Below are 10,458 nucleotides of genomic sequence, written 5' to 3' on the forward strand. Positions count from 1 at the left end.
AAATATGCCAAAGATGTCTACAAAATTATCTCAGTTATTATTAAAAAACTGTTTATTTTTGAAAACTTTGCCACCCTGTATCTCAAAAGTTAAGGCGTTTAGGACATACGTCCATAGGACGTTTTTTTTTTGAAATGGGTCTAAGAATTACCTCCTTAAATATTAGCATGTGTTTAAGGAACACCCTGTATATTCATATATCTTCATTTATTTTGTTTGAATCCCCGTTCCTCGTCAATTTAAATAATTATATTTATTGGCTGGCGCCCTCTCAGCTTACTAAAGAACATCTTGAAATTTCAATCAGATCTCAAGAATTCGAATCCACGCCTTGGTTGTGACGCAGAAATTTCGTTTTTCAAGTAAGTACGCCACATTGTTTAGTGTCTTGCATACCAGAAATTTAGTTTGTTTTCCTTCGTTTTGTTTATCATCCACCGATTTTTATTATTACATTTTTTTGTTGTTTCGTTGTTCGTCAGTTTTTTTATTTTTTATTATTCAATATAATATTTTATTTACAAAGTCGAGTTTTCTTTCAAAACTCCAACTTCGTAACCTCCTAGAAAAGAAAAAAAAGCTGCGAACTCTCAAAATTCTAAGTAAAACCTACTTAAGACATTTTCTTCGTGCAAAAGGCAGAATTCATGTTTCCTTTCGGACATAGCCTACTGATCCAAAAAATTTTAAGTGAAGTTAATACTTCACAGAGCCCAAAAAAAAATCAAATTTTACACCTCCTTCAATCTGGACCATTACTTGAGGGACACCCTGTATATGTTAATTGATGTTTTTTTTTCATTCATCATCTATATGCTCTTTCCACAATACGCATGATTGCAATACTCATGAACATGTTCGAGAAGAATGAAATTTTACTTGCAATCATTTTCCTAATGGTGATTCAACAACGAGCACACGAAATGGAATGTGAAATTCCCGTAGACGCGAACCCAGTCACGAAATACGTAAACACTGTTTCAAATGGAAAGAGAGCCTACAAAGGTGCTAGGAAATACTTCAGGGATTATTGTGAGAATTCAAGTATCATAGGATTCAAATATCTGGGAGAAAAAAGATCCAGAGGGGAAAGGTAACAAGATATGCTCCAAAGATTATTTTCATTCTGCATTGGCATGTGATAATTTTTCATCCATTCATTGATATTGTTCATTGAGAGTCTCATTCCTTTATTATATCAAAAATTAATGATGGATGCATCCAGTGACGTTGATAACGCTGAGTAGAGCTGAAAATTACTATCCATTTAGGATTCTTTTTTGGGAAAGAAAGTTTTTGGCTTTCTACTACTCCATCTTGATACAAAAAAAATGTCGGAATCTTCCATAAAAAGGAAGGAAGTAATCAATTTGAAAATAAGTAACTCTTTACATGGATGTGTAGATCATGCAAAGAAGTAACTTTCAGACACAAACTGAAAGAAAGTCCTCCTGAAACAGCTGCCATCTGAGATGATGGCGAAACGTCGACTATCGAATAGTACACAACGGATGAACACCCGGAAAAACAACACATATATATATATATATATATATATATATATATATATATATATATATATATATATATATATACATATATATATTTTGATTGATGCAACTAATTTTCCTTTATTTTGAGTATTTCAATATTAAATTCTACAAAAAAGATTTGAAGCTTTATATCTTCTATTAATTATCTGCGAACGCTTTCGACAGTTGGTAGTACTGTCATCATCTGGCACTCCTCAAACTGAGGAGTGCCAGATGATCCTTTTGCAGAATTTGATATTGAAATATATATATATATATATATATATATATATATATATATATATATATATATATATATATATATATATATATATATATATATATATATATATACATACACACATACATACATATACAAACACAAATATAATTTGAAAAATAATAATATATAGAGAGAAATGTGTATAAAATATGATTAGAAGGTATCGTCATAAAATTCTTGCAAACTATAATAGAGCCTCTCGCTTTGTGGATTTTCGAAATTACGTACAGATTACTATGCATTTCAGGTAGTTTGGAAGATGATTATACATCTTGAGACCATTATACAATATAGAATTTTTAATTAAAGTAGTGTTACGTATGGGAAGACTTAAATTTAGGTTCTGGCGTATGGTGTAATGAGAGATAATAGAGGGAAGTTCTGTTCTATGTTTATGCACTGAACAAACTGTTTCTAAAATGAATAGAGCATACAGTGATAAAATTTTGTTTGCTACAAACAAAGGCCTACAAGAATCTCGCCGCCTGGCTCTACAGAAAAATCTTAATGACGTTTTCTGCAGAATAAAAATCGACTCGACTCGAGTTTGATCACTTACCCCCCAGAAAAGTATCCCGTATCTTAGATGTGATTCTACTAATAAATAATAGACAGTTTTAGCTGCAGTTAGTCCTAGTTCGTTAGAAGTTATTTTCACAGCATAACATCCAGATGAAAGTTTTTTGTTAAGAGATATTATGTGGTCCTCAAGTTTCAATTCACTATCAATTAATAACCCAAGAAATTTGTTGCATTACGAGTTCTCAATCACATTCGAATTTGACGCTAGACAACCCTATCATATATTTATTGACGGGTATGCTCATATAACGGCACAAAAAAATTAAATAGTATATACAGAGCACGATGTTTTAGAATTTTTTCACTATCTACTGGAAATAATTTCTATTATTTTATTTTTGAATGAACAAAATTATTTGAGTTTTATGAAATGAAAGTCATTATTGAACAGTGTTGCTCCTATAATGATATAATTTTAAAGTTCGGAATTGTAAAAAGATTAATTAGACAAACATGTCGGTCACGTGCAAGTTTATTCATGAGTTTTTATTATCCGGGGAACTGTGAATATAAACAAAGTTTCATTAGTGGTGCTAACTATTACATATTTTCTGCCAACCCATCTCATTAATGAAGGGTGCGGTATAGGTTTCATAACAACCCAAAAATAAGTCTGATACGGGGGTTTGTACTCCCTGTATTCGAGAGGAAATCTGTGAATGTTATCGTCGCTCCACTCACAAAGTTCAAAGACATGTATTAACAGGTAAGTTATCAACTTTTGGAAATTCCGCTCATTTCTATACGCCAAAAGACCGTTGGTGTTTGTTGGATTCAGCAAATAACTTGAACTGTCAATTAAGTTTGATTGCGAATGAAGTAGTACATAAATACAGAAACATAAATTGTAGTACCAAACTTGTTGTCTGCTAATGTACCATACATCTTCAAAACAGTGTTGTTTCAGGCGGCACAGAACTGCTTTTGGCTACACTTTTTTCCTCTGGCTACAGTGCTGCACGTTTTTTCTGAAATCATGCGAAAAATGCATCTTTTCATACACTTCAATACTAGATTTTAACCCTGTTTTTGGTCAAGCATATTCATACATCCTTTAGAAACAGAATGTTATGTAAGAAAAGTAAATCCACCTCTATCTGCCATATAGAAGAAAGCACAATTATCAAAGTGTCGTTTCTGTTGTCTTGCCATCGTATGTCAGCACTATTCAGAATCAGAAAATGTCCCATACTGGGTAAAACAATGTTTCTGTATTCCCAAATGTTCGTTTTGCTCGAAAACTTTTGAGGAAAGAGTCGGTAATCACAAAAGGCAACATAAAGCACTTTCATGAGGAATCGGGACGTTGGTATTAGTAACCAGTGGAAGAGAACAGAACATAAAGAGAGAAGGAGGAAAAGAGAAAAAAACGAGGAACAGAGAAATGAAGACAAAGAAACAGATGACTGACTATATGTGAAAAGTTTTCTTTCTTTATACGAGGAATTGGGTAAATTTCGGATATGCGGTTCATTAACAGATGGGGCAGATGGGGCGATGACAAATCTATTGTTTGTTGTCCACCTCAGCTTAGTTCGAGGAATGATACTCTGAAGGAATTCGATTTTGAATTATCGGAAATCATCAACTTTATGTTGATGACGAGTGGCCAACCAGCCCGAAACTGGTCTGCAAGTGTGTTCTATCAATTGAAAATCTATTGCGGCAGCATATGCAGGAATAACTCCAGTGAAGAATCCTGCACTGCCACCTGTCGAATATAATCTAACACTCTTCGTGGTATCAGCCAGGGAATAGTTGTTTCCTGATGGGTATCAGTCTATTGCACTATAGTGTAGGAAGTTGAGACTAGCCTGACAGTGAAACAGAGAAATAGATAAAGAAACGGAGACAATGAATCAGAAAAGAGAGGCAAAAAGAAAAACAGAAAAGGAAGAAAGATAGAAAGAGAAAAAGAGAGAAGGAGAAAAAGAGAAGAAGAGAAAAATAAAGGAACAGAGGGAAACAGAGAGAATGAAAAACATAGAGAAAGATTTGAAATGAAACAACTGAAAGATAATAAAAATGAAAGAGGAAAAGAGAGGAAGAAGGAAAGCAAAGAGAAAAGAAATGAAGAAAGAAAGAGGGGAGTTGAGAAGAAACACTTCTATATTTCAGTTCAGACTGAGTCAATGAAATTAACTAACGTCGATTTCAACAACACTTATTTTTCGAAAATATGGTTATTGATCGTTAATAACGAGAGTTCAGGTTTACAAAAAGTGAACATCGGTGCATTGAAGTGCAACTTTTCTTTGTAAAGTGGTGCAACTCAAAAACTCGTCTGAAAAAACACTGCTTCAGTGTTATATGCAAAGTTACTACCAGCCCAGACTTTGTTCTCTTTAATCGTGGCTTCATCTGTTGAAGCCTATGTTTTTCTACAGACTTGGACACAATTGTTAAAAGCATATTCCAAATCATGGAAAAGAAGATAACAGTCTTTATTTTTTCGATAGCTATTTGAACTCAATATCGCATCTATTTCTAGTATGATTTTGTAGCATTACTAACCGATATGCCAACATCCTCAGCACTATCTTTGGTAGTGTCACAATTTTCTTCACTTTCTCAACATTTTCATCAGTTGTTGATGTACTGGGTATTGCAGGGCAAGTGTCATTATCCACGTCTTCTGCACTTTCTGTGAAAAACGTGTAGTTAGCTTCATTAGAATAGCCGATAACAAAACGTTCCATATTCACTTTGAATATGGAATATAGCTCAGAGTATAACCAGTGCCAGTGTCAAACTCGATGGGTGGATAGAAGTTGGAGCTCAACTCGCTAGAGTGTCTTTACAATGGAAACGTACGTGGCATGGATTATGAATTTTCACTGATTCGCGTATTTTTGCTGCAAAAAAACTAAACATGCCACACAGATAAAAATCTGAACATATGTTCGAGAGTGTACCAACATAAAATAATTAAAAAAAGAATCGCTAATAAAATGTACGTAGCCCGAAAAATTTGAACATTCATCTTATTTTCTGAACTCTTCATGTAGGTATTACGAATATACGCATTGTTGATACACCTGGTAAACGTTTACTTTTCAGAATATTATGGTTTGTGATAGTACTAACAGCAATGGCCCTATCTGTCTACTACATTTTAGAGATCTACAACAAATACGAAGAAAATCCCTTCATCGTCAACTTCGCTACGAGAGAGTCCCCAATTTCCATCATACCGTTTCCAGCTGTCACAATATGCCCAGTGGTGAAAGCAACAAGAAAAAAGTTTAATTTCACTGAAGCAGTTCACAATATCTTGGACGATATATCTATCAGCGAAGATAAGTAAGTTATTTTACGAGCAAAATGTATAATTTGACAAACATGACTGACAAAACATTCAGCAAGGTTTATGGCTTTGTGAGTGGAAATACAAAAATATGTTTGTTTGTGAAGAACGTATTTGAACATCATAGAGGATAATCTCAGGACCCCTGAACCATTATTGCGTTATCATTTCCGAAATAGTTATAGAAATGAAGCATTTGAAAGAAATCGTATATACAGAGTCATCCCCAAAGTATGCACCATATGGGAAACTTATTTATTAAAAAAAAGTTATTCTTGATAAAAGTTTGTGCATCCCCTGAAACTAAACATGCACTAACGAATATTAATGGAGTTTCTTTCCCAACACCAAATCACCAAGTGATCATCTTCAGAGAGGAAGATTAAAACTAGAAACTAATGCGAGCTAACCCTATTGATGCTATATAGTTGTCCCATACAGGTAAACCATCCAGGCGTACCACCCATACAGGTATACCAACCTGAATTGATTTTACAATTTTGCCTTATCTATTATTTTACAATATATGTTTATATAAAACAATTTTCAGCTATATAAAAATCAATTTCACAATATTGCCTATCCAAATGTATTTTTGCAATGTGTCCTTGTGTAGTAATCAGTAAACCCAACAACATTATTTTATTTTAACAAGCTAAATAGTATGCTCTTTGGTATAGGTCCGTCATCGTTATTCATAATATTATTGTGTTCACTTATCTCTACACTTTCATAGGCATCTAGTTGCCTGTTATTGTTAACTTGTCTAACTAATCTTAATGAACTGAAGTCTATGGAATGGTTTTGTTGCGAAATATTTTGGGTAAATGATGATTTTTCAGGTCTTCCATATTTTGAGTGTGCTATGTGTTCCTTATATCTTACTCTAATAGATCTCTTTGTCTGTCCATAATATTTTGCATCGCAGTCCTTACATATATATATATACATATATATATATATATATATATATATATATATATATATATATATATATATATATATATGTAATATATATATATATATATATATATATATATATATATATATATATATATATATATATATATGGGAGATGTCATTTGGAAAAGTTGTTCAGCATTGAAAAATACATAAATGTTTGAATCCATTTTTTTAAATAGGTACTACGAAAAAACATTGCTAAAACTGTATCCGATGGTTTATTTTTAAAGCCTGTAATATTACGAATTACACAACTATGAAGAGTGAAATGATTTTTTATTTTTTGTCTACACCAAAAATTACGCAAAATCATACAATATTGTAACAAGAACTCAATTTTCAATAATATCAAATCACGAAACATCAATCTAGATAATATTTTGAAAAATTATTTTGGACAAGAAAATCTCCAGAAAATCAATGAGTTTGTTCCGAAATATCCGTTTCATTTTGATGTTTTGTGATTTGATATTATTGAATAATGAGTTTTCGTTACAATACTGTATAATTTTGAGTAATTTTCGGTGTTAACAAAAAATAAAAATATTTTTGCACCAAAAACTTTGAAAATTATTTCACTCTTCAAAAAAATTGACCGTGGTTAACACCATAGGGTTGTAATTCGTAATAATACAGGCTTTTGAAATGAACCATCGTATACAGGATGCTGTCTATTTATCGTATAAATAAGTTTCCCATATGATGCATTATTTGGGGATGACACTGTATATACTTCAATCGATTATTGATCTGAAAAAGACATACTTCAAGAATAACTCAGAAGAAACAGCTCCAGATTGTTTCATTGTTATTGGCTTTTTGGCAACCCTATCCTGCATGAGATATTGAGGCATCATTTTCCGTTACTGGAACTTGCACGTTTAATCGGAGGTAATCACCTGAGTCAAATATATATTTTTTTAAATTCTCAAAAAATTCAGTGTCATTTTAGAAATTTCGAAAAATGCCAAAGAGTCGTCTCTCAGTTTACAATTTTATACCCTTGCTCGAAATTTGGACTTTTTCCAATTTTTTTATTTTTCAAATTCTTCGCTCTATCGATTCCAACGATTCAAATGATTCAAGTTCCATAATTTTTATGAATACGAGACTTCAATGTCATATCTTGCCCTGAAAATACCCGTATTGGCCTGTTATCAAAAAAATAAATAAATACACCTCCAGAAATTCGTCTTTATTGTTGCAAAGTTCATCTAATTCTTTCATTTCATTGTTAAACTGATTCGGATTCCCAATGTATGGACGTTGTATTCGAATAAACGTATTTCTCTCCATTCTCATTACATTCGTATTCCCGTGTTAACAGATTTGTATCCCATTAGCGGCAGATGAGTTCGAAATATTTTGATGCAGTTTACACCCAATAGTGTGACTGTTGGATGTAAACTGTTATATGTGGTTATCGAGCAAATAATAACGTTTCTTGAGTTAATTTTGTAAATCTTATATCCTCCATTTCCACCATCAGATGTGTGAATAACATTAAACCAAAATAACTGTAACCAAATTCACAACGGAGCAACAAAACATCCATCGATTTATCTCAATAATCTTATAAAGAACCCGAATTCATGATTCAGTAAGCTGTTTTTCCCGTTCTGTACAAATTATAATCCTTTCATTCACAGACTTTGTGACATTTTCAATAAATAGGATATTTATGTCAGCACAACACTCCCGAATAGTATTTTCTAAATGTTCAGTGCTCATTTACTTTTTATTTCAGATAATCCCATAAAAAAAAGTTAATCGGACATAAGTCCGGTGATCTTGGTGGCCAATAATCTTCCCAATCTCGTTCTATCACTTCGTCGTCAAACATCTGACTTAGACACTGTTCCACGTCTAGTTTGGTGAAACGACGCCCCATCAAGCTGATATCTACCTGTAGGGAAATGCGATATCATTTTCTCTCCCACTTTGAAACCAGAATCAAAATTCCACTCGAATATCGAAATCCCTCCTACAAGAGCGTGTATGAACTTTGGCTTTCAGGAAGGAATTCATTTTCGTGGAAAATTATTCTCACAGTTTCTCTGCCAACCCTTATATCTTAACTAATACTCCTAATATTATTCTTTCCGTTTTCAACAACGCTCAAACAAATATTCAGTTGTTCTTCTTCATTTTAGTTTACTGGATTATATGGTTTCTTATTTTAAATATCTTTTTCATGGTATTGAAGTGAATATTTTTTCCTGATTGAAAAAAAAACAACAAAGACGAATTTCTGGAGGTGTATTCATTTCTTTTTCTGGGCAAGATATGACATTGAAGTCTCTTAATCATGAAGATTATGAAAGTTGAATCATGATTCGAAAAATCGAAAAAATTGAAAAAAAGTCGAAGTGACATAATAGAGTCCAAATTTCGATCAAGAGTATAAAATTGATTAACCGAGCAACATTTTTCCTTCGATTTGACAGGTTCACAGTATCACATGACAATAGAAAAGACGATGTTTTTTCTTCAAGCACGAACTGACTGCAAAGTCAAATTATCATAATATCAATTAATAAAGAAAAAAAAAGAATTAGAGTGAATGCCACCCCGGAGTTGGAATGGGAATGATTATACTTTTATTGAAAGGTCACTCAATACAAGAAACACTAACCTAGCCATATACCTCATGAGGCTGTTGAATTATTTATAAGTTTTGAAATTTTGGTCGTTTATTTTACAACTCCTAGAAACCATTATTCAGTATTCAAGGTTGTTTTCAGACTAAGGAAAACTCAATATCTGTCTTCGGTTTGTGCAAATATGGGCGAATCTTACAAGGAAAAATTACCGTTAGTTGATACTTTCACAGAAGATTTCTATGATCAACTAGATCATGTAAGTTTGCTTTTATTTTTATATTATATTCTATGATCAACCCCATATTGAGTTGTTTTTTACTATCAATTGAACGGTTCCACTAAGTTTGCCTTTTTTGTTTGTTCATTGATTGAAGTTTGACCCCCATCCTGTTGACAGATTGATCTGATATTAGTTTTGATGACAATACAATTTAATAAATTCTGTATCATTGTAAATCCAAGATGACCGTAGTTATAAAATGGCGGATTACATTATGTTTCACGACTACCTTATTATGGGTATCAAATGGCAGATCTTGACTAGTAAAATAGTAATGAGTGATTTTTTGCTGGTATCTTTTTGGCAACACTATTTTTGACACATCACGGGTGGATTGTGTCTTGTGTCATTGTCAAACTTGTTCAGTTTGGTCTATTATTCAACCATGAATCGACTTACGAATGAACAATGCTTGCAAATTATTGAATTTTATTATCAAAATTAATGCTCGGTGAAAAAAGTGCATTGTGCACTTCTTCCAATTCATGGGCAGTTTCGTCGGCCTACTGAGGGAGCTATTCGGAAGCTTGTGACTAAATTTCGAACCCAATTTAAACCACCAACACGTATACGTAGGTTGAGGACCGAAGAAAATATTGCGGCTGTATCCGCCAGTGTTCGTGATGACCGTGAAATGTCGATTCGCCGCCGTTCGCAGCAATTGGGCCTCTGTTACTCCACTGCGTGGAGAATTTTGCGGAAGGATGTGGGTGTAAAACCTTATAAGTTACAGTTGGTGCAAGAATTGAAGCCACACGACCTCTAACATTTGGTAAATGGGCGCTGGCAAAATTGGAAGAAGATCCACATTTTTATCGAAAAATTGTGTTCAGCGACGAGGCTCATTTCTGGTTGAATGGATACGTTAACAAGCAAAATTTTCCGCATCTGGAGTGGAGACCAGCCAC

General features: G+C 33.1%; 1 protein-coding gene across 1 annotated transcript; it reads left to right on the forward strand.

Annotated features, from left to right (window-relative positions):
- The first annotated feature begins 911 nt into the window (after positions 1-911).
- On the forward strand, positions 912-9,600 carry LOC141481977 (sodium channel protein Nach-like). The gene is made up of 3 exons (XM_074174472.1): positions 912-1,093; positions 5,458-5,700; positions 9,412-9,600. The coding sequence occupies exons 1-3, from the start codon at positions 924-926 to the stop codon at positions 9,560-9,562; spliced, it is 564 nt and encodes a 187-aa protein (XP_074030573.1). The 5' UTR covers positions 912-923; the 3' UTR covers positions 9,563-9,600.
- Positions 9,601-10,458: the final 858 nt, after the last annotated feature.

Source organism: Leptinotarsa decemlineata, unplaced genomic scaffold (genome assembly GCF_025532065.1).
Source record: "Leptinotarsa decemlineata unplaced genomic scaffold, Ldec_3_MD MMD2_tig00000591_RagTag_RagTag, whole genome shotgun sequence".
NCBI classification, from domain to species: Eukaryota; Metazoa; Arthropoda; class Insecta; order Coleoptera; family Chrysomelidae; genus Leptinotarsa; species Leptinotarsa decemlineata.

What these genes read in the sequence shown, in the direction of transcription:
- LOC141481977 (XM_074174472.1), top strand. Translation starts at nt 924, where the DNA reads ATGGAATGTGAAATTCCCGTAGACGCGAACCCAGTCACGAAATACGTA. An exon ending in AAAAGATCCAGAGGGGAAAG is followed by an intron (nt 1,094 to 5,457) that starts GTAACAAGATAT and finishes TTTACTTTTCAG; the next exon opens with AATATTATGGTTTGTGATAG. An exon ending in ATATCTATCAGCGAAGATAA is followed by an intron (nt 5,701 to 9,411) that starts GTAAGTTATTTT and finishes GGTTGTTTTCAG; the next exon opens with ACTAAGGAAAACTCAATATC.